We start from the raw sequence: 25,464 nt of genomic DNA, 5'->3' as shown, positions 1-25,464 counted from the left end.
ACTGATAAAGACAAAGCTGCTGTGAGACTATCATATTATTGCAGGGAGCAATTAAGTCCAAAATCAATATGCTGATTTCATTAAATGTGAAGTGCTGCTGGTTGTTACTCATTCCTTTATGTGACACAAAGAAAGAGAAGATACCAGCTACAAGTGCAGGAAGCCACTGATTATAAGACTCATCCTAATCCCATAGGTGTTAAAATGTGGGAAAAAGAGAACAATTTAGAATTTGTGAAATATGCTGGTTGAAACTGGTGGCCACTCAACTTTAAAGATTCCCCCCTTAACTACAAAATTTTCACAGAAAAAGAACCTTATGAATATGCTTTGATGTAAATTCTGCTATTTAAACACAGAGCACTATACAGATGTATTCCTATGAAAGGTATTATCATTTCAGGAAAAAATAAAACTTTTACAAGAAACATTATTACCGCAATAGTTAAGGTATGAATTGTAAACGTAAGAACCAATCACGGCAAGCTGATTTTGTTCTGACAGGACCTCCTGTTACCTGAGAAGGAGCTGGTGCCGTCCCGAAGCAGAGTCCCAAGGAACTCCCCGTTTTCAGTTCCGCTTCCTTCAAAGTATAATTGTCTGGCACTGAGAAGAATTTTGATAACATGATCAGTTATTAATTCCTACCTTTCTGGGCAAAATAATACACTGAAATCAGTGTTTCTTTGAAAATCAAGAATGTCAAGAAAGAAAAAAAATGAGCTGCACTCCATGCAAAAGGATTACCCATATTATAGTTACATTTGATTTTCAATTTCCACACTCTAGACAACAATGCTAAGAAATAAGGGGCAGTTAGGAATGATCTAGATTCTTAATAACTGCTGTTTACATGGCCTAAAAGCTAGATGTTCTGAAAGAATTCATGAACGACGGTCCAGCTTCTTCCAGGTTTAAAACTCTTACGGTGACTACCCACCAACAGTTGCACTGAACTAAGTCTAACGACAAAGGTGCACTACAGAGGTGAGGGCAGATGATTTCCTAACTGGTGTCACAGTAAAATTAGCAAAACAAATAAAAAACGGACAATAAATATAGAAAGCCATAACTAGATCAAACCCATGACTAAGATGAGGATCAGCAAATCAGGAAAGATAGGTGTTTTACTTTAGGAAACACATTGTTTAAAGTTTTGCTTAAGATTTTCTGCAACATATGAAGAAGACACCTGGATGGCAATATGTCCCATTAACGTCTAAAAAATAATTTAAGAATATTAGGTATTAGAAACCATCATTTAAAGTGTTAAGAAAGACAAATGGCATGAGCATGTGTCAGCTCTTGAGGGCTACCAAAATATTTACCTGGACAAAGAAGCTTCCCATTTCTATCAATAGGTCTTAAACAGCTATTCTCAGCTAGAAATAAAAAGAAGCTGGTTATTGCACCAAAGAAGACTAAGGAGAGATGCTTATGTGTTAATTAGCAGGAGCTACAACAAGCTAAAAAACAAACAAACAAAAACCCCAACAACTAGAAAACGAGTACAGGCGGTCTTCACTTTGCACAGGAGCCCAGGGCTGTGACACGGCAAGCTTAGAAACAATGAGGAACGTTATGACTGTTCTATGACCTTTAAACATTTCTTTTAAAACTCTGTCAGTAATACATGTATGGCGACATGAAAAAACCTAAAACATTTAAAACCGTAATACATGTATAGTGTCCTAAAAAAATAGTAAAACTAATACACTGTAAGTTAAAATATTAGAAACATTGAGAATTGAAATATTTCTTTGTACAAATATCAAGAATATTTCAAACAGGGCTTGCTTTTTTCCTCACTGTAGAGCTTACAGTGCAGAATGCCTTCTGTATCCCCTAGCGAATTGTAATACTCAAAATTTGGATCAGTTTCCAATATTTTATATTTTGTGCTTTCAGTCTCATTAAGCATCTCCAAGAGCTCCTTTACTGTGAAGTTTTCTTTGCCAGTGTCACTCCCTCGGGGATACCTTCATCCTTTCTGCCACAACCACTTTCTTCGCTTCTGCTGCTAAGTTTATGTCGTTCCTCTGGCTGCAAACCTAGAGTCTCTTGAATGACAGCAGCATCAACATTCGAATGGTCAGCGATTCCTTCTGTTACTCCATATTCTCTGGTTTCTTTGCAGCACTCTCATCTTTGCTGGGCAATTTGATTATCCATTCTTGTGAAATGTTGTATGGACTTACCACTGGGAGAAAAGGAGGTCCCTGTCGGTGGTGAAATTAGTAACAGATGTGCAATCACCAATCACTGGCAGAATTTAAAGAGTGAAGTAATTGGTCACTGATCGTGATGCACATCTATTATCCATGTAGTGATCTGTGGAATGAACAGCTAGTAGTAGAGTTAGTACTGATGCAATTACTTAGTTAACATCTGGTGATAGCTGAAATTTGAACGATGCTGCTAGGTAACTGACTTTGCATCATCAACTGTGGTAAATGAAACTCATGCATACTGGAACTATGCAGAGACTGCCTATATTTAAAATATGACAGGTGATTTTTATGCTTATTAAATGGATAGTGCCAGTGTGCCTGGACTGAGGATGCAAAGATTCCTGCTTTGTGGGAAGGAACACACAGATATTTAGTCCAAACAGATTTCTTACAAAGTCAGATGTGAAGTGAGGTTATTAGGAGGGGTGTGACCTTCTCAGAGGGCAAGAATGGCATGGGCCTTATTTTTTTAATTAGTGTTTACATTATGTTTGGTTCAAAGAATTAGATATAAACACGCAACAACCAGCAGCAAGTAGATAATTTGCATCACCCCCCAAAATTCCCTCAAACTGCTCTGCTGTCAATCATCCATCCCTAATCCTGATCTGCTTCTGTCACTAAGACTTAGGTTTTGTTTTCTTTTATGAAAACTTCATAGTACTCTTTTGTGTCTAACTTCTTTTGCTTGCCACACTGTCTTTGAGATTCGCTCATGTTTCATAAGCAGAGGTGGTTTACTGCTTTTCTGAATGAACAGCACCCCACCGTGTGGATACACCAGTCTGCCCCTCCCTTCACCTGGTCATGGACATTTGGATTGTTTCCAGCTTTTTACTGTGAACATTTATGTACAATATTTGTAAGGCTGTATTAAATTTTGACTTTTCTTGGGTAAATATCTAGGGTACTGGTAAGTAAATGTTCAAATTCACAAGAAACAAGCAAACTCCTTCCAAAGTGACCGGTTTTTACACTCTCATCAGCAATACACGGGAGTTAAAGTTGCACCACATCTTTGCTACCACTCGGTTTTGTCAATACTTGAACCATTCCCCTGAGCATATGGTAGTGTTTTCTGTGCTTTCAGTTTGATAGCTAGCGACACTGAACATCTTTCTCTGTGCTTACTGGTCACTCATAGGTAGGTCTTCTTTTTGTAAACTGTCATCCCATTTTGGCTTGAGTGTCTTCTGAGTAGGTCGCACGTTTTTTATATATCCTGATTACAAGTCTATTGTCAAATATGTGTTTTACAGTTTTTTTCCCACCAGTTTGTGGCTTGCCTTTTCAAATGCCTTTTGAAGATCAGAAGTTTTACATTTTGATGTTGTCCAATTTTTCCTTTTATGATTTGTGCTTTTTGAGTCCCATCTAAAAAAAATCTTTTCCTTATGGTAAAAGTGACAAAGATTTTCTCATGTTTTCTTCCAGAAATATTATAGTTTTAGGTTTTAACATGTAGGTCTAGGATACAATTTTAAGTTAGTGTTTTACATGATGTTAAAGCAAAGCTAGAGATTTATTTTTGTATCAATGGATATCCAATTGGTCTAGCACTATATGCTGAAATACACTCTCTTCCTCCATGGAAATACCTTAGCCTTTTTGTTGAAAGTCAACTGACTATACATAAATATATAAGTTTGCACCTATTTTAGGACCTTCAATGTAGTTCCATTATAAATATTTTAGGTTTAGGCTTCAAAAATTACATGTAATCTCTGTTGTACATTTTTTTTCTCAAAAGAGCCCTTTAAAAATGTAAAAACTATTCTCAGCTCACTTGCTGTACAGAAACAGACTGTGGGCCACAGCCTGCTGACCCCTGTTCAATGGATCAGCTCTAACGCAATACACTTGTTTTGATTACTTACATCTTCACACTGAGTCTTGAAATCAGGCAGTGGAACTCTCCCAGCCTCATTCCTTTGATCCCCCACAACCCCACACTGTTATGGGTACTTTGGGTTTTTCACATTTCCATATAAATTTGTCCATTTTGGGTTGTAGGTGCATGAGTTTTCTTTGAATTATTTTTTGTATGCTCCTATACTTTTTTCGATTAAAAATCAAAACAAAATTAAACCCCAAATCCAAAAACAAATGTAAATGATTACCTAGTTCCTTCATTAACTTTAATTCCTTTATGGCTTTAATTCGAATATCAAACACCACCTAAAATAGAGAAATAAACTAATAACTCTGTATAAGTTGAAAACAATGACATCAAAGTGAAGCTCATCAGTGTGTGCATACATCATATGAGTCGTTCACTGCCTGACAGTTAGTTTTTTTGCCTTCTTGAAAAAAAATTTCCTATCCCTGAAATTTTCTCTCTTCTACAAAGTCAAAGGCAAAAACTTAGATTATCTTTACAATTAAGTTTTTACCAAACTGATGTTAATTGGAACAGAAAGCTACCCAAAACTAAAGAATTCTAGCCAGAAAGGCAACAGGCTGATAAACCATGAACCTTTCTAACGACAGCATGCAAACTGCAGGTAATCAAATTTCTCTGTGTCCAGAATGATGAATTCAGGACCAATAAGAATAAATAATATAAAAATGTACAATACTAATCCAAGGGCACTGTTTAAAATACTTTCAGACTGTTTTCTCTCTTTTTTTAAATTTAAGCTAACTGCCATTAGAGCATGCTATTTAGGGATAGAAGTGATGTCGGAGATGACTGACTCTACCCCACCTCGGCGCCCTACACTGTGCCAGAAGGAGCAGGGACTGAACTCATCAAGGACATCAGCAGGCCCCCACTTAGGGGGAGCTTTAGCGCACTGGTCTATACTGGCCCCTCTCCTGTACCAACAAATAGGGGAGCACTTTAAGAAATTTGAATATTTATAGAAAATACTCTAATAAGTTTCTCTTAATGTTGTAAAAAAAAAAACTTAATGAATTGAGACTCATAAATATAAAAAGATTTCCTGGAAGAAGTTTGGGGAAACCAGTATCACAGTTCAGATGGAAAACTCAAGGACACCTGAGGCTTTATATGGAGCACGGAGTGTCATGCAGAGCAGTCTAAGATAAACTAAGAAAAAACCCAAAACATAACACAAAAACAACATTTATACCTGTTTAAAAAAAATAAAAAAACACTCTTGGAAACATTTTCTACTTATCAAAGCCAGAGGATTCCATGAATTAATTAAACAGGTAACTCCTACATTCTAATTCTAGGCTTTGGAGGAAAAATAAGGTTGTATATTTTCTTGAAATAGGCCAAGGGCTAATATGGGTAAAAAAGCAATAATCAAATGTTAAAAAGTTGACTTCTTGATTTAGAAGTCTACTGAGACAACTGTTCTTAAAGAATAAAGTACTGCTTTCTAAATAACATCGTTAACTAAAACACTGTCAACCAAACTTTAATTATAATCTACTCTACTCACTGTGTTAAGAGTTGCCGATATTTTAACTTGCTTCTCTTCAGATTCTAATTCACACAAATTTTTAACTTGGAGCCAGTCAATCTCATTCATACTAGTGATCCACTTCCCTTGTCTGGTCAATAAACTGTAGGTTAAAAGACATTTTTAAAAAGTGTCTTTACACAGCACTTTTATGAATCAGAAAGGATCACAAAATTAATACTTTTTCTTAGGCACCACTTCCAAAATGGTGCATGTTTTCCTTAATGTGGCTAATTAAAGGTGACCAAGTTCTAATGAGATGGCTTTATGAAGGCTGCCCATTTTTTTAGGGTGGTGTTAGGCAATATTCTACAGAGTCTATATTCAGGATTCCAAATCTTTAACTTATACAAATAATTTGTTGCCACATTTTTCAAAGATAACTGTTGTAAATGGAAATGAGTTGTTGACCTCTGCCTGCACACCGGAATCACCAGGGGAGCTTTAGAAGAGTACTTACGCCTCAAGCCCACTACAGAACTTAGATTTAGTTCAGTAACAGGACAGCCACGTACAGCTGCACAGACCAACAATGTTAAAAGTGCCACATTTAAGGCGTATCTTTCCCATCACATACACTGCATATGCATATATGTTGCAAGTGTTGTATTTTCATTATGGAATTCTATTTTATGATAGCCAGGTGGCATAGTGTCTTGTTCTAAAAAATTTTCTTACAGACAGTAAAACATCTTAAGTAAGTGTGACTTCTAATTCACAGAGGCAATGAATGGGCTAGAAGAAGTCTTTTTTGGAAGTGTGTGTCAGAGCCCTGAAACACAATTCTATGCTACTACAGTTATTCAACTCTGGGTCTCCCCTTGAAGTTAACAGTCCTCAATATATCAATGTTTTAAGCATGAAGACTACCTTAAAACAGTGAAAAACTAGACGATGATGACAATGACTGAGGATGACACTAACTAAAATAGCATTTATTATACACCAACACTTTGTAAGCACTTAACTCTTTCAATCCTTAAAACTCTAGGAAGTTGGTACAGATTATTATCCCCATTTTACAGAAGACACTGAGCAGAGAGAGATGACAGCACTTGCCCATGGTCTGTCAGAAAAGTGATAAAGCAGGAAACAAGCCCAGGCAGCTGGCTTCAGAGTCCTTACCCACTACACGTACTGCCTCACACAGGAGCACAGTTAGGTAATCTTAACACCAACACAGGCTATTCTATAGTGTATAGTGTATAGCTATTAAAGGTGATCAAGTTCTAATGAGATGGCTTTATGAAAGTTGACCATTTTTTTAGGGTGGTGTTAGGCAGTATTCTACAGAGTCTATATTCAGGATTCCAAATCTTTAACTTATACAAATAATTTGTTGCCACATTTTTCAAAGATAACTGTTGTAAATGGAAATCAGTTGTTGACCTCTGCCTGCATACCGGAATCACGAAATCCGAAAACCACGAAATGAGGTTTATGAAGTCTACCAACAGGGCGGGGAAAAGAGAATATAAATATTTATCTATAATCATTTTTGTTTAAAAAGAAAAAAAATCTCAAAACAAAAAGACTTATTTGAACTCAGGAAGTCAGGAAAGCTGACAGTGACTGCTACTGAGTGGGTGGTCCTGTTCTGGGTCTCCTGTCTTAGCTTCTGTATTTCTCAAATCTGTTAAGTAGGTATTACTTTTTATAAAGGAATATATAATAAACTTTAAAATTAAGTAGATAAAGTGGGGAAATATATTTACCACCTGTCTTAGTAGTAAATATAACACAAGATAAACATAGCTCACAAGTATTCTGCATCACAGTCACCATTAACAATAATGCAGAGACTCTGTAATCTAATATATTCACAGAACTGATTTATTGTTTGCAACCTTAAGCCTTGACTATATGGGAATTTGTGGGATTACAGTACATCAAACCTTGCACCCAGAAATGTACTGTAACGGACATGGATGACAAAAACGGAGAGAGGCAGCACCTAAGCTCACACTGTGACCTATGGGAACTGAGAGCATAGTCATAAACAGGACTATTACAAAAAAAACTGAATCGCCTTATGGGATTCTTGTGACAAAATTGGCTATGATCTTAATATCCTCCTTGTAAAAAATTTCAGGAACTTTCTTTGTGAGAATGTGCCTTCAGTTTTATAGTAAGTATACCAATCAGAATTCATTTGATAGGATTCTGCTTTATAGTCAGTTAATCTAGATTATATCTTGTCTATACCTGTATTTAGTTACCACATTTACCAAAAAAAAATCACATTACAATATCACTTTTTTCTCCAAGTTGCCTAACCTAGAACCTTCCTATTTACAATCTGTAGGACACAATGTCTAGAAATAAAAAGTAACATTTAATTCTTATCATTAAAATAAAGCTTTTGAGTTTTAAGAGAGCAGTAAACTGAAATTAAAACAATTTTTTCTCTTTGTAAAGAGTTACCTGTTATCCCCATTACTAGGATCCTGGATTAAAAGTGAGCTTCCATTTCTGAGACCTTGCTCTCTGAATGTCTTCTTCAAGCCTTCCCTGGGAATGGCAGTCCAGCTGTTCTCACCTGCAGACTCAGTACTGTTGACTAAGAGGACACCTACTGGGAGAGCTAAGGCTGTGAACACCGTGCTCACTTCCGCATTAGACGGGAAGACATGTGGGGATTCTACCAACTGCTGACACTTGTCTCCTTCACTGCCTGTTGCCATGTGAAGAACATTCAGAAGCAGAGGTTCACAGTCACTACCAGTTGGAATCTGGATTCCTCCAACCTACAATATTAACAAGACAACCATCAGTATAGCTTATACTTGCCAAAATGAAGTCAACATAACATAGTAAAAGACTATTCTTGTAGAACAATTCTCATTTTTTTTCAAGCAAAATTAATTTTCACAAATATCTTTTAAGTATCAGAAAAACTTCAGATTTTTCTTTTGAAATTTTCTCTTAACCATCTTTTATTTTTTAAGAGAAATCTAGATTGGAGACAGATGTCCAAGACCTCAGTGGTGGCTGAAGCCTTGAAATGCATGAGATGGCCCTCCAAGGGACAGTCCGCTGAGTGAGTGAGATGCTCCTCACCCTTTTCCTGACCTAGAAGTCACTCTCCTCCTGTAAGTCACCTCCATTCTCTAACTTGGTACACCTACTTGCCCCCTTCTGAATTCTCACAGGAAACACGCACAGGCCCCACCCCAGCACTTGCATTAGCGAAACTACTTACACTGTGAGCGCCTGAGGACAGGCTATTTACCTTTGTATCTTGCATCTGACATACAGCCTGGCACAATGGAGGGGCTCCATGAATATCTCTTTAACTAACACTGATGGTACCTCAAATTTACTGGCTCTTTCAGCAGCTTTCTAATATCTAATTGCCTTCATATATAATGAATAAAATTTTATTTCAATGACTTTTAAAAAATCCAAAACTATCATGAATATTTCTTTAACACTTTTTTACCTCCATCCCATTCCATACAAAGATGTCTTCCCCATCAGTAATTTCAATTTCACACAATGCCAGGTCATCTCCTAGGAAGATGAGATTATCAGTGAGACCATTCATCATGATCATCAAAAACAATTTAACTAAACAGAGCTGTGACACTTGTTTGAAAAAGTATTTTCATTAAGGAAAATTAAGAAAAAGGCGGTATTATGTTATGCTTATTATATTAATCTTTTATTTTTATCTTTGTTCCTTCCACCATACTCATCTTTTTTCTTTCATTGTATGTAAGCTTTTCCCCATGTTACATAAGTTTTGTGAGCATGGTTGCAGAGAAAAAGAGTTAATAAAAGGTGAATTGTAAACAGGAGTTGGGCTTAGGCATTGAATTATCCTCGCCCCACCATTAATGAGCTGCATGTCCTGCACACTTCAAGCCTCTCACCTCAGCTCTCTCATCACCTCCGTACCTGGCACAATGGAGTCCAAAGCAAACATTCCTGCCACTACTGCTATTGCTGTTTTGTTGTTATAACAGAAGTAAATACTTTTAAACTCTTAAAGTACTTTTGCTACAAAATCTGAAGCTGAGAGATGGGTAAAAAGTCAACCATATAAACAAGATTCTAATGGTTTCAAACCATTGTGCTCAAAAAGTTGCGGTTATAAAAAATTCCAAAGTGTTTAAAAATTGTTTTGGCAGTGAGGTAGCCCTAATTTCAAAAAATATAAACATTTTCACATTAGCAAAAATTTACACATTATCATAAATTGGATACATTGTTTAAAAATCTACAATGTGATGATAATCTACATCATTACAAAAGAAGTAGGTAGGGGGAAAGACTGAAAGAACATTACAGATGAGCCCACAAAAATATAAAAATATAAAATGAGTCACTACGGTTTAATATTTATCTTACCATCAAGTGTCTGGTAAATGTGAAGTCCTGCTGGTACAAACTTTGCCACACTAAGAACCATATCTCCTTCCCAAAATTCTAACAGCTGTACAAATATTAACAAGAAAAGAGAACAATGAAAAGTAACATATATATCACATTTCCAGGTAAAGAAGAGCACTGTGCAGATATACATATACAGAGGACACAGGGAGAAAGCAAACGAATTTGCCCGTCCCTGCCCAATGCCACAAATGTGGTAAGAAGACATCACTCAATGTTGAGTTAGTCAAATTTAATCTCATTCATTAGTGACTTGGCATACACAAAGAGCACAATGACTGTCTAAACAAATTTATGGGGAGACTTCTTATCAGAAGGCAGACTGATAAGCATTCCAAGCCAAGAATCTTTGTCCATAAGAGCAAAACTTAATTGTTGAATTAGCCCTGTTCAGGGAAAAGCGGTGCGAACTTCAGCGCACACTGTCTCCTTTCTTGAAAGGCATGTCTCCGACTGCAAATCCAAAAAAGTGTATGTAATAGATTACCAGGGATATTTTTTTTAGTTTCTAGATCCAAGATTCTGGGGACTGTGGTAACTCTGCCAAAATAACATCACCTAAAACGTCAGTCCTATTTTGCCTCTCTCCAAAATACCACAAGATAGTTCTCTAAAAAATTAATTTCATACTGACAAATGATTAGATTAGTTAATTGTGTCACTCTCACAGCCTATTGCCTGTTGCTTACTTCTAAAATAACAGAGATATGTATTAAAGACCAAAAAGCAGACTAGAACAAATCTGAAACTTATGAAGGTGAGTAAGGTCTTTTCCACCACAAAATGTCACCTTAGATAGTGTTAGATTCCCTAAGTCCACCTGAATCAACACTGTCAGGACTGGTTTTGCTTTTAATGGAAAAGTTCAGAAATAGACAATTTTAGAAATCCTGATATGATCCAACATTTAAATATCATTCGCATGAACTAAAGTTAAAAAAGAAACTGGCCTGCTTTTCTTTGTACATGAGGAAAATAAAAAGAAAGCTAATTTTGGTAACTCATATGGTCTTCCAGAAACTTCATTTATTTCTGGGGGAAAAAAAAAAGCTTACATTTTCTATTTCATGTTTCCTTGATCAGTAAGTACTGTGGGGTGAAGAAGTGTGATTAAGAGGAAAGAAAGAGTAGGGAGACCAGGGCAGGAGTCCTAGTTTTACCAGTAATTAGATGTCTGACTATGGGTAGATATTAGATCTCTTCAGATCCCCATTTCTTCAGCTTTAAAAGTGGGTCAGCTTGCCCTCATGAGGTTAAAGAACCAAGTGATATAATTTATATGAAAGCATTATAAAGGGCACCGTTATCATTAAAACACAACTGGATAAATTATTTGGAGGCAATGCTAACAATATTTTTACTGTAGACCAGTAGATATTTTCCTTCACTTAAAAATCTTACTAAAATGCTATTCTATACTGAAAGGTAGAAAAGCTAGTTGCTTTTATTTGTTGAGTAGTTCTTGGTTTTAGGCAACATGCTTGTTTTTTCACTCCTTTTAAAAAACAATTTTCATTCATTTATTTTTCAGAAAAGGGACCACCTTATATTCTTTCTGTCCCTAAAATAAGCTATACCGGGCTTGCGTCTACCCCTGCAAACCTGCTGGCAGGACTGAGAGCGTCTCTCCCAGGAAGAAGATCCTCTCTGACAGACCCCCAAGTAAGGGGAGAACATCTGGGCCAGCTTTCTATAGAAGCAGCAGATGCAGGATTTTCTTAAGCAGCTTTGGAAAATAAATAGTTGTATTCTAAATAAGATTTTTGAAAAGGAGAATATAGCCTGTGATGGAACTTCTGTCTAAGTTAAGTGGAACCAAGGCTAAATTACCTGAAATATGGATTGTCGAAGATCTCCTAAAGTTTTTCTTTTATCGAAGGTCAAATCCCACATGCTCTCTGTCTGAGAGACTATTGGGTGCAGAGCCCCATTGAAGAAATGATATTGAGGGCCCAGGTGGAGATGCAATTCAAAATTATTGTTTGTAGAATCACATTCTGCCCTTTAAAGAGGCATAAAAAATACATAAATTCTATGTGTTTGTAAGAGACACTATTTCATCAAAAGCCAAAAATATATTTATGATATAAATATTCTCCATTCCACCTAAGTAATTATCATTAACATCCTTTTCTTCCATGCTCCAAAATGACTCACTTTATTTTCTCAATGAATAGCATAATTTCAGCTCTGCCACTGTGAATTCCAAGGAAAATGAGTTTTAATGTACACTCTGTAATGTTACTCTCAACAAATACATACACTCAGAATGCTTCAATCCTGAGAATTACACTTATGAACAGCTAGCAACTTGCTTCTATAATTGTGTTAAGAGCCAGATTTACAAACTTCTATTTCATTCTAACTTCCAGTAGACCCCAGTGACTCTCCCATACAATACTGAGGTCAGTCTCATGGTCTGAGTCTCCCTCCCCAGATCAAATACAGTCAACAGTGGCCTGGCGCTGGCTGCTCTTCTCTGAAGCCCCTCAGCTGCCTTGAAGCACAGACCCCAACACTGTGATTCAGGCAGCCTGACTGACGAAGGGTTGGATGAGGCTATCACCACTGCTCAGGTACTTCAGATACAATTCTGTTAATGCGGTCAGAGAGAGCATTAGCCTTTTTGACGACCACATTAAAAAACTTGGTGCTGGCTGACTAAATCCCCCTAGGCTGTGTTTTGTTTTTATACCAACTGCTAATCCACCCCGCTCATGCAGGTTATATTTTGCACTTAAGATATTTTACTCTAAATTTTATTTTTAGTGTCTTGACTTTTGCTGAGATTCCCTTTGATAGTGGTTGGCCTTCAATCTACCTATTTTTCTCCACAGCTTCAAGTCAATGATAGAAATACTGAACATGTTGCTATGTAATCCGCCTGTTGGGTCTACCAGGAGACTGTGGGAACATCCGTTTCCCTAACCTGATATCCCACCGACCCTATCAGAGAACAGATAAAGAACCAGTTCTTTAGAGTCCAAGGTTAGACCTCAAAAGAGAAGAATGTTGAGATCATCAAGTTCTCACAAACCATCCCTTTAATAATCCATTATAGGTTCTGCCCAAGACTGACATTAAGCCCAGTAGTTTGTAGGATCCACATTTCCTGCCTTTTGCCCACCTCTGCTCTTCTGTCTCTACCTGCCAGTTCTCCAGGGCTACTTAAACATAAGGGGTGATTCTCACAGCAGGCTCTCCTTGTACCGACAGAATCACCTGACAAGCCAGGATACAATTCATTTAGCACAACTGTGAATTTACTGATTTCTCTAGTTTTCTTAAGCTTCAATCCCTACTTAGCAATGGCCATTTACATCATAGTACATCTTTCAATCTCACAGATTAGGCTAATTTTGAAGTAAAAGATACTCTCACTATAAAAATTCAGCAGCTAAACAGACACTAGCATTAACTAGTAGACTTTTTTCCTTTTTAATTTTCATTATTACACTAGAGACCTAAATTAGATCATCATTCTCCAGAAAAAACACTGAAATTCTAAGTAAGTCAAAATTACCTTTTTGCTTGCAGTTCAATGTTGGCTGCATCCATTTCATTCAGCAAATGATATGGAACCCTGTATCTTGGATTAGCCTGAGCTGTGAACAAAACTTTTCATTAACTTGTGTTGACTAGAAAATGAAATCTGGTTGCTGAAGAGTAAGTATCATGCAAAGCTAAAAAGGACTATTGTGCTGGGCATAGGACAGCTTCTGTTAGCTATCTGTGTGAATACTAATTTTCTCTGATTCTCAGCTTTCCCATCTGAGAAATGGAAACATTAGAATACATGAAAGATAAACATTCTTTAAGCCAAGCTAGAATTCCACTTCTTCAATTGTCTTTAAATACACTTTTTAAAAAGAACACCCTCTATTTTCTTCCTGTTAACAAATATAATAATTGGTCACTGTAAAAATTCTGGAAATTATTTTTTTTAATGTAAAATAAATAGATTACTACTAAAATTTGGTATAAATACTTGTGGGCTTTTTTTTTTTTATCTACACAGTGTGTGTACACACACACACACACACACACTTAATGCAATTGGGATTGTATTCCAAATTCGTAACATGCTTTTTCATTTCATATATAGTGAGCATTTTTCTAAAGTTCTAATGATTGCATAGTAGTCCATTCTATAAAGAGCATTCTCTAAACAATCTTCTATTAGGGGATTTCCAGTTAGTCTTTATTATACAACAATGGGGATAACAGACATCTTTGAACATAAATATTTATACACAACTCTGATTATTTCAAGGCAAATTTGTAGAAGGAGAATTACTGGTTTAAGGTTTTTAGATGCATAGAGCCAAATCGGTTGTATTACTTTATATGCCTACCAGCTGCAGAGGAAATATCAACTGTTTGAGAACCAGATTAATAGAAATATTTGACTTGTAGGAAAAACGTGGCATCTCACTGCTGTTTCAGTTTGTGTTTTTTGATTATGGGCTGGGTTGAAAGAATCTTTTTTTCTTTTTTGCACTTCACCGGTTGTTCCTATTCCTTCTTTTGTGCATCACTTATTTACAACCTTTTCCTAATTTACTCTAAGCACGCTGTGATATATGTGAGAGCCCTCTCCAGATGGGAGAAATAAAACTGTCATATACTTTGCTGTTTTCCACTAGCTTATCATTTGCCTTTTAATACTGTTTAAGGTTTATATCACTTTTCCTTGATTTTTTCTTTCTTTGCTTTTAAGTTCAGAAAGGTCTTCTAAACCTTAAGATCAGAAAAATATTTATATTTTGTACATTTTAAGGTTCCTTTTTTACATAAACACTAAGGGAATTATAATTTAATGTAACTGATTAGCAACTAATCAACTTCCCAGTTGTATTTATTGAGTAGTTCACTTTTCTTGAACTCCTTCCCACCTTACATGAAAAGCTACCTTACCATGGATTAATATCCTGAAAATACTTGGATCAATTTCTATGCTTATTGCTCTATGTCAATGACCTGTCCACTCTTTGCATTAGCACTAAATTTTTTACAGATACAGTAAATTTTCTTTCATTAGTCCCTTCTTCAATTTGCATCAATTTATCTCTGAATTTTTAAATCATTTTGCCAAGTTCCATCCCTTCATCCTCCAAAATGTCCATCAAGATTTTGGCTGGACCTTTATTCAATTCCTAAGCTAACTGGAGAACTGTCATTTAGTACATGCTCCAATTATTACATACTAAAATTCAATTCGGGGAAAAAGATATTACCTGAAGACATTCTCTTTCTGTTAATAGTTCTATAACTGTGAATCGTGCTCACAGTATATCATCAGAACCATTACCATACCTTTATCCCCTCAGAAAAATGCAGAGCCACTTCTGGTAAAAAGAATAGGTAATGGAACTGTTTTAGATCCAGAAAGTTAATTTCCTTTGATTCACATACAGATTAGTAACTGATTTATTCTTATTCTTTATAAAAAGAACACAATTCTTATTCCCTAAGGATGATATCCTCATCTCTAATCCACAACTATCTCAATCTAAAGAGTTTTCCTAGTTAGTTTTCACTTCTGAGTAGACTTTGGGAAGTGATCAAAAAGTCTTACAGACTGATTTATGTTAGTGACTTCAGTAAAAAGTTATCATTGTGGGTCTCAATGATGAGCTCTCTTAGAAGGTTCAACAAAGAATGCTTCGAAGATATTTCAATTAGGAGAGAACAGATTACCTTGAGGGAAAGGAAAATGAAAGGGAACATAAAAATAAGACCTAGGCCACTTACAACTCAAAGGCAACACATGGCTGGACGACAGAACCACACATGAGCACAGGTCAACCACATGCAAGCTTGCACACAAAACAAGAAAACATTATATAAACCAAGAAAAGCCAATTCTGAAAACCTAACTATGGCTTCAAATTATTAGAGGAGAAAAAAATTAAATAGAAATGTTCAATCTTTATAATAGGACATCGAGTTTCTTTTGGCAAAATATATTTCTTACTGTTAGCTTGAAAATATTTTAAAACGTTCCAAGAGTAAACTTTCTTTTAAAAGGGAAAAAATTCAAATAGCATTCAACAATTACCTTCTGAAGTCATCAACTTAAATAAATAGGAACACTTTTCTTTCCATACCTTCAGGGGGTCTCTGCATCTGGGATTTCCGATAAAACAACATGTAGGCACTTTCTTTACCCTGAAATTGCTGCTCAATATCCTTTTCTTTGATTGGTTGGACTTTGGAATCATTTATATCAAACCAGTGGGGATAGGAGGTGCTATTATTAAGTCCTGGGGATTCTGGAGTAAGTATCTTGAAAATTTGTTGATCATCTTTTTGGAAATCAGACTCAGCCTGAAGAGAACAGTTCTTCAATAGACTAACCATACTTTCATCTGAACTGAGTAGAAATATCTGAGAATGAAGCTGTAAGAACTACACAGAAAAACAAAAAATACTAGATTAATAAAGAGTTTTTTAATGAGACATGATTAAAAAAACTTGATCTTCCTTTCTGTGATTTAAATATTTTAACTTTACCTTTATTCTTGCCCTGGCCAGCTAGGAAGGAAAATATCCATTTGGACTGTAAAAAAACATTTAATAAACATCAGAGTGTTCTCTCTGTTAAATGTCTAATAGTCAAGAGAATTGCTGCCATGCTACAAACTAAAATGTATTTTAATTATATCTCAATAATGCTGTTTAAAAATAGTACTTTACTGAAACAGATTAGATGGAATAAGAACACTTCTGAAATGTTTAAAGCAATCTAAACAAAGCACAAAACAAAGACAGTCACACAGTGAAGCACCATAGAAGATAATTTCAAACTAGTAACTCAGACAAGCTCTTGTTAGGATAAAGTAATAATTACAAATCTAAATTATCATTTCATATTAACTAAATTGAATGCTGTTCTAGAAGCTAACAGGTTATCTCTGGAAATCAAAGCATAGAAAGACTTAAGTCATAATCCTAAAGACTACTTCTCCAGTTCTTTTAGCTAAAGGTTTAGGAGGAAAAAAACTTCCCCTCCCCATTACTCTTCCCACATTTGCATTCTCTACTCTGCTCCTCTCTTTGCCTCATCTCTGTGCAGCCTTGCATCTCCTTTGCTCTCAGCACAAATTAATTTTACATAAAAATCACTTGGGAGGTATGTGTAACATTCGCTTGGGTCATCAATCAAAATGGATATGTGATTTTTTTCACTTTTCTTTTGGAAAGAGAGTAACATGGTAATATCAACTCTCTAATCAAAAGTACCATTTTATCACAAGCAGAGAGGCATAGAGTATATGACCCAAAGACAATATTGTTAACACTGTGTATGACAGATGGTAAAATAGTTTTGTAGCTGATTTGTTTTAGGTACAATAAAATACCAACAATCTGAAACCTTTGAGTATTGAACTTTCTGTATAGCCAATTTTCTATTTGTTTGACAGTTGAGGATTAATTCTTAAATTTCAAACTTCAGTGCAGTCTGATCCCAGTAATGGCAGAGAACTTTTACTGGGCTAAATCTCCTGATAAAAATGATAAACTTTCAACAAATAACGAAAACAACTGTCTGAGAATAATCACAGGCAGGCATAAAGTGGAGGGGACAGAAACCTCCAAAAGAGGGAAGCAAATGAGGTGAATTCTACATTAATCCACCACTTCCTAGTTTGTAGCAGTGCTTAGTGGAAGAGAATTCAAGCAAAAGGCAGGAATCTTATTGGGCTGAGGACACAGAATTTGAGAATGCCAGAAAGGCTAGCAAGTGAAAGAGGAAATCCCATTAAGGAGCCCCAAATCTAGGTCAAATCCCCTTCAAATCCTTGGGTGACTCCTGAATGGTACATGGACAGCCTGAGACCTGAGGAACCCCACAGGAAGCAACAAACTGGGAGGTTCCAGATCTAAACACAGATCCTAGCACCCTGCTGCCAGGTAGAAAAGAACACAGAATTGAAGTCCTGCCAAATCAGAGGTATATGATGAATACCTCAAGCTTTCTACTGAGAATGCAGACAGGCCATTCGGTAGGTCAGGTGCTGGCAAGCTTTTCTGTAAAGCTTTATGGGCTAGAGACAAACTTGAGGACATTATGTAGGTATCCATATAACTTTCAAAAAGTAACTATTTAAAAAATGAAAAAACAGTTCTTAGCTTGGGGCTATACAAAAAACAGGCAGCAGGCCATATTTTGCCAATGGGCCATAGTTTGCTAACCTCTGCCTTAAGAGGCAGGACAGACCATGCACACCCCAGAACTAAGAGTTATTCCCTAGGACTAACAGCAAAACTGCAATCAACCCACCCCACTGAAGCCTGAAACAGAGCTTCCATAGGATCAAGGTGATTCAAAGGTAATTTAAGGGCCTGTTAGAACATAACGTAAAACCCACAGTCACAACACATCAACCATAATGTCCAGAAGGCAATATGAGATTATATGACATGTGAAGAAACAGAACAATGTGATAAGCAGGACAATGTGAAACATAACCAAGAGATGATACAGTAAATTTATACAAGAGAAAAAAAGTTAATAGAAACAGACCCAGAAGTGATCCAGATGATATAATAGCAAACTGCTATTAAAAATACAGTTAACTTATAGGAAAGGATGGACAGAGTGGGTTAGATGGGGAAATTCAACAGTGAAATGGACACTCTAAATAAAGAGCTAAGTGGAAATTCTACAGTTGAAATACATAGTATCCGAAACCAGAAGTTCACTGGTTGGGCTTGACAGAAGAAAGAACCAATGAACTTGAAGACAGATCAATGGAAATTATCCAAATTGAAGGAGAGGGAAAAAGAAAAAGAAAAAGAAAAAGAAAAAAAAAAACCACCCCGGAATATCTATGATCTGTTTGGAAATATTGAATGGCCTAATATACATGGTGCTACCATTCTAGAAGGAGAAGAGATAATTGGTCAGAAAAAAAATCAAGTATTAATGGCCAAAATGGAAGAAAGACTTCAAATTACAGAAATGAAAAACTTAATACAAAGCAAATAAACACAAAGAATGTCATACACTGAAACACATTATTGTTATACTGCTAAAAAGCAAAGATAAAGAGAAATTCTTAAAGCAGACAGAGAAAAAGATGCATTTAAGTGACACTGACTTCTCAGCCAAAATAATGGAAGCCAGAATATAATGGAATGACATCTTCAAAGTGCTGAAAGAAAAAAATACTATTAACCTAGAATTCTACAGCCAGCAAAATTATTTTTTTAAATGAAGGCAAAATAAAGATTTCAGGCAAACAATAGCTGAGAATAGTTTTGCCAGCAGTTCTAGACTCCAAGAAGTGCTAAGGGAAGTTTTCGAGGTTGAAAGGAAATGATTTATTAGATGTAAACCTGGATGTGCAAGAAGGAAAAATGAACACAGAATGGATAAATAAACACTATTATTTCATTAATTTCTTTAAAAGCTGCCTAAGTGATTAAAGCAAAAAATAACAATAAAAATAATAAGTAATGTACAGAATTTACATGTAATGGTAAAAATATAAGAAAATCAAAGCAGAAAAGGATGGAAGTAAGGAAATGGAATTATGCTACAGCAGACACCTTACATTGTACAGGAAGTTGTATAATATTAACTTAAATATTGATTTATGTATAGTGTATTCGCAGAGTAAAAGGATTAAACAAAGAAGTATAGCTAAAAAGCCAACAGAGGAGATAAAAATGAAACACTAAAAATTTCTCAATTAATCCAAAAGAACCAAAATAGAGGAAGGAAATAAAAAACAAATAGATGGTAAATTCAAACTCAAGGGTATCAATCAATAGATTAAAAACAACTGGACTGAATAAACATTCTAATTAAAATGAAAAGATTATCAAATTATCACCTGATAGAAAACAGATGAACAGTAGAGAAAATCAATAGATGCAAACTTGTTCTTTTGTAAAGTTTAATAAACTTGATAAACCCCTAGCAAGACTGATAAAAAAGAGCTAAAAAGCACACATTATCAGTATCAGAAATGAAATATGGAACTAACTTCAGGTCCTGCAGAGAGCTTTATGATAAAAAATTTGACACTGTAAGTAAAAGAACAAATTACTTAAAAATCACAATTTTCCAAAACAAGCAAGAATCAACTTCATAGTTTGCAAGAGACACCGTTTCATAAGAAAGCTTGCACAGTTACATTAATACTAGAGAAGGTGCATTTCAAGGCAAGGAATATCAGCAGAGATAAAGGGTATTTCATGTCAGGAGGTATATGAACCTAGTAATATAGCTTCCATAGACATGCAGCAAAATTGTCAAAAGTAAAAGAAGGAAGGGACAAATCCACTATTATTGTAGGAGATTTAAAAATTATTCTGAGTAACTGATAACAATAAAAAGAAAAGTTAGTAAGGACAAAGAAGAAATAAAGAACACTATTAATCAATCTGACCAGGTGGACATTTATGAGACACTATACCCAACAACTGCAGAAAATAACTTTCCAAGTGAATACAGAACAGTCATCAAGACAGACCATATTCTGAGCACGGAACAGCTCAAATTCAAAAGAACTGAAAATACAGAGAACATGTTCTCACAGTACAGTAGAATTAATTAGAAATCAATTTACAGATATAACAAAAAGAGAACTAGAAATCCCCTGAGCATTTGGAAATTAAGCAACAAGTTCACAAAAAAAAAAAATCACAAGGAAAATTAGGAAATATTTTGACCTGAATGATAAAGAAAACGTGTCTAGTTTAGCTGCAGTTAAATTAGTGCTCAGAAGGAAATTTATAGTTTTAAAGGCGTGTATTAAAAGAAATATTTAAGAACAACTGAGATACAAACCCAAGAAGCTAGAAAAAGATGATCAAATTAAATCCCAGAGGTAAAAGGAAGGGACATAATTAAAAACAAGAGCAGAGATCAGTGAAACAGAAAACAGATGAGTAGTAGAGAAAATCAACAAAGTCAAAAGTGAGTGTTTTGGTAAGTGTAATAAACTTGATAAGCCCCAAGCAAGACTGAAGGCAAAAAGTGAGCAAATACAAACTACTAATATCAGTGGCCACAGACCAAACAGTTAAAGGACTCAGTATAGGGCTATTTCCAACAATACAGGGGAATATTTCCCAACCTCTTAAGAGTCCTACATAACCCTGATGCTAAAATCTAACAAAGACATTACAAAAAGGAAAATTAAAGACTGTTATCTCTCAAAAACAGACACAAAAATCCTAAAGTGCCAAATTATGCACTACAGCAATATATAAAATATATCATGACCAAGTGTGATTTATCTCAGAAATGTAAGATTTAACATTAAAAAGATCAGTCAACAGAATTAATCACATTACCAGAATAAAAGAGAAAAGCAATGTGATCCTTTCAATAGATGTAAAAAAAAAAAAAAACCCAAAACAAAAAACCCCAAAATCAAACAATCAGCATTTGATAAAATTCAACCTCTACTCAAGATGAAACTCAGTCATCTATGAATAAAAGGTACTTCCCTCATTACAAAAAGTATTTGTATTTCTATAAAACCTGCACAGCTATTATCATACTTTAAAGTAAAATACTGAAACATCAATCCAATCATTTTAAATAGGTGGTTAAGCTAACATCGGTTTATGAACTGTGTCTAATCAAAAGGCGCAGTTAGCACTTACTGAAGTGTGTAAGCTCTTTACTCCCACAAGAAATAGCTCCAAAATATTACGTCTTCTGTTGCTTTGCTTCTTCCCAGTCGTTACATCTCTTATTTCTGGCACTACCAGTTTTGCATCTAATTTTATAGGCTAGGAAACCAGATTACCAAGTTGACTAGAATTGTTTGTAAAAGAAAGATCAAGTAGAATCTGGGTGAATATCTGCAGACTTGACTTATTACTGTAAGTAAAAGGAAAGCTTTAAGGTATGAACTTGTGACATTTTTTTGCTGTTACGGTTAAAGGCCCTTCAGATCTTTGCTTGCTTGCTTCTTGATCCCATGATAACTCAATACTTAGTAAGTAACATAGCTGAATTCTAACCATTAAACATAAATACTGATTTTATTTTCACCAGATTTAAATTTCCTTCTGCAAAAGGATCATAATGAGAGGGCCTGGGAATAGGACTTCCCGTAAGGATGTCCTGTATTACCTTTCGCAGGGGTCCATACTGTTTTCTGTACTTCTTGTTCCAAGATATTCCTATCTTTTTCAAGAGTCTCTGGCCCAGCTGATCAACAGGAATTCCACTACCCTCCTCCTTAGTAAAGAAACAGAAGTCATTTCAGAGAATCTGATGAGATATAACCAAAACACTTATGAGTTCAAAGCGACCATGTAATTAAATAAACCTGTAACAGTAAATATGTAAGTGGATTAACCATACTTACTTAAAAATAAAAAGTTTTCTAAAACTAGAAAGCTTGAATTTTGCTACTTTCCATGTGTCAAAGTTTAACACTTAAAGAGCAATATCCAAAGAATAGTCTCAGTCTTGTTAAGTTCCTGATATTATGTGGAGTTTCTAGGAGAAATACTTAAGTATAAAAAAGGGTCACAAATGCCTTTTCTGAATGTTTCGAAGTAAACAAATTCTGAAAGGGGGTAAGATGTGACTGTTATGGGCTGAAATATGTCCTCCTGCCAAAATTTGTATGTTGAATCTCTAAACCTTCAAAATTTCAGCTGTGACTGTATTTGAATAGAGCCTTTAAAGAAGTGATACAGTTAACATGAGGTCACTTGGGCGGGCCTAATCCGATCTGACTGGTGTCCTTAAAAGAGGAGGAAATTTGGACAGAGATTCCGGAGATGCACATGCACAGAGGCAAGGTCACGTGAGGACACAGTGAGAAGGCAGCCCTCTGCAAGCCAAGGTGAGGGGCATGAGGAGGAACCATTCCTGCCAGCACCATGATCTCAGACTTCTGGCCCCCAGAACTGGGAGAAAATGTGTCTGCTGTGGATGCCCCCCAGTTAGTGGTACTTGGCTCTGGCGGCCCTAAGAGTTTAATACAGTAGCCACATAATATAGTTAAAGGACTCAGCCTAGGTCCCTGGTAAAGAATTATGAAAAATTAGTTATTAAAAATAAGTATGAAAGGAAACCTACCATCTTCACAACAGGGTACTAAGCAAACACAGAAAATCAAGGACTTGGGGTATTACCAATATTAAGAATTATATAAGGGACATAACTTCAGGTCCCACAGACATGTAAAGGATAACATGGGAAAACAATAAATTCTGAAATAGTATGTAAATGAAACCCCAATTCTATTTAAAATGACAATAATGCCAAAAAAACCCAAATCCAATCCCTATATATATATATACATAAATATATATATTTATATAAGTACAAAGAAAGCAGAATGTAAAGAATATATATCAAAGTGTTGACAATGACTGGACATTTAGTTTATTTATACTTTTTATTTCCTTATATATTTTTTAGTTTTTTTCTCTCAAATTTCCTACCATGACTACATATTCCTTTTAAAACCAGAAAGTTTCCAATTAAAAAAATTTTTAAAGTAGAGAATGTTCCAAAGGAAAAACACCATGAATAGTAACATGAGTTCTACCAAAAAAATCTCACAAATATATACACAGTTGGTCCTTGAACAACATGGGTTTGAATTGCACAGGTTCACTTACACATGAATTTTTTCATAAGTATATGGAAAAAAATTTTGGAGATTTGCAACAATTTGAAAAACATTTTCTCTTCTCTAGCTTATTATATTCTAAGAGTATAGTATACAATATATATATGCCATACAAAGTATGCGTTAATCGACTATGTTTCAGTAAGGCTTTTTCAGTCATCAGTAGGCTGTATTAAGTTTTAGGGAAGTCAAAAGTTATACACAGATTTTTGAGTGTGCAAGGACAGGGGGGTTACCACTGTTCAAGGGTCAACTGTGTATCTGATATACACACACACACACAAATACAAACATCCTCTCTCTACCTGTAATAAGATTGCTTTGACAATCATCAATGGATCATCACTCTCTTCTTCCTTTTGAAGATCTTTCAAATTCACATCTGGCTTAATTTCTTCCTGCTAGGAAGGAAAACAATACAAAATATCTATCACTAATCCCTTAAAAGGTAAGTGACAAAGTAAAAATGTGCTGTGGAGGTTTCAAGATGGAGAAATGATGATTTAAAAAAAACACTTAATTTATATATGCTTTGCAATCAGACAGACCTGGCTTTGAATTCCAGCTCCAGTTGAATAATCCGGAACAAATTACTTAATCTTTCTGGTATTGTCTGTACATTGGGATAGTGAGATAAGTAAAGCTTCAGGCACAGTACGCACAGAGGGTTCGACAGAAGCACTTGGGCTACATCCTACAAATTTTGCTATGTTGCATTTTCATTATCATTCAGTTCAAAATACTTTTTGGCTTTCATTCAATTTATCCTCAGTCACTTGTGTTGCCCTAATTAAATCCTACGCATCTATGCAAGGTCAGTTTAAACACTCCCTTCTAGTTTATGATCACCCAGGTTTCACTCCATGCTATGAAGTTATTTGGGAATATGTCAAAATTCCAGGTGCCCAATCTTGCTGACACAGGACTTCCACTTTGATGTTCAGAGAGGACAGGGTTTGGGAGACGAAGCCTAAGGACCTGCCCAAAACAGGGACTTGAATGATTGGTTCGAACCAACAGTTCTCCAAATGTCTGACACCACTGGGGTGACCCATGATTCACTTCAGTTCTGACACTAACTTCACTAAGTCCCACAAGAGCTTCCACTTCAGGCACCAGCCACTAATGGGGTCCCCAGGCTACCTGTACTTCTGCCTGGCTGACTACAAATTCTATGGTTCCTACAACCCCCACTTCAAGTTTGATAATTTTCTGGAACAGCTTGCAGAACTCAGGAACTTACACTCAGGACTATAATTTATTATAAAAGATATAAACAAACAGCCAGATGAAGAGTTATACAGGGTGAGGTCAGGAAGGATCCTGAGTGTAGGAGCCTCTGCCCCATGGAGTCCAGGTGGCTCCCTCCCTGCATGTGGATGTAACCTAGAAGCTCCCCTAGCCGTCTTGTTTCAAAGTCTTTATCAAAGTTTCATTATGCAGACGTGACAGATTAAATCATTGGTCCTTGGTGACAGAATGCTCTCCAGCCCCTCTCCACTCCCCAGGTTTGGGGCTGGGGCTGAAAGTTCCAACCCTCTAATCATGCAGATGGTTCCCCTGTGACCAGCCCTCATACCAAAAGTAGCTAGGCCCCCACCAAGAGTCACCTTTATTAGCATAAACTCAGGTATGGTTCAGAGGGGTTCATTATGAACAACAAAAGACATGCCTATCATTCAAAAAATTTCAAGGAGCTCTATGCCAAGAACCTGGGATGAAGACCAAATACATATTTTTTATTATGCCACAATTTTTTGTTATGAACAATTTATGCCATAA

The 25,464-nt window shown here is 35.8% G+C and overlaps 1 protein-coding gene across 11 annotated transcripts in view; it reads right to left on the bottom strand.

The window, feature by feature from the left end:
• The window catches only part of USP40 (ubiquitin specific peptidase 40), a 72,637-nt gene that overhangs the window by 28,720 nt on the left and 18,453 nt on the right, over positions 1-25,464 (bottom strand). For all 11 annotated transcript variants that reach the window (XR_008998129.1, XR_008998130.1, XM_057503405.1 and 8 more), the window contains 12 exons: positions 23,988-24,083; positions 22,164-22,271; positions 16,171-16,471; positions 13,584-13,665; positions 11,891-12,062; positions 10,019-10,103; positions 9,108-9,178; positions 8,090-8,412; positions 5,645-5,768; positions 4,352-4,409; positions 1,329-1,382; positions 518-606 (listed from right to left, as the gene is read on the bottom strand). Coding sequence is in view for 9 of the 11 variants with exons in the window: in XM_057503405.1 (XP_057359388.1) it covers positions 518-606; positions 1,329-1,382; positions 4,352-4,409; positions 5,645-5,768; positions 8,090-8,412; positions 9,108-9,178; positions 10,019-10,103; positions 11,891-12,062; positions 13,584-13,665; positions 16,171-16,471; positions 22,164-22,271; positions 23,988-24,083 (1,563 nt within the window). In the remaining 2 variants the exon portion in view is untranslated. The remainder of the gene's footprint in view (positions 1-517; positions 607-1,328; positions 1,383-4,351; positions 4,410-5,644; positions 5,769-8,089; positions 8,413-9,107; positions 9,179-10,018; positions 10,104-11,890; positions 12,063-13,583; positions 13,666-16,170; positions 16,472-22,163; positions 22,272-23,987; positions 24,084-25,464) is intronic.

This window comes from Manis pentadactyla, chromosome 6, assembly GCF_030020395.1.
Source record: "Manis pentadactyla isolate mManPen7 chromosome 6, mManPen7.hap1, whole genome shotgun sequence".
Classification (NCBI taxonomy): domain Eukaryota; kingdom Metazoa; phylum Chordata; class Mammalia; order Pholidota; family Manidae; genus Manis; species Manis pentadactyla.
The sequence above is the reverse complement of the archived record's forward strand: the minus strand, read 5'-3'. Positions and strand labels throughout refer to the sequence as shown.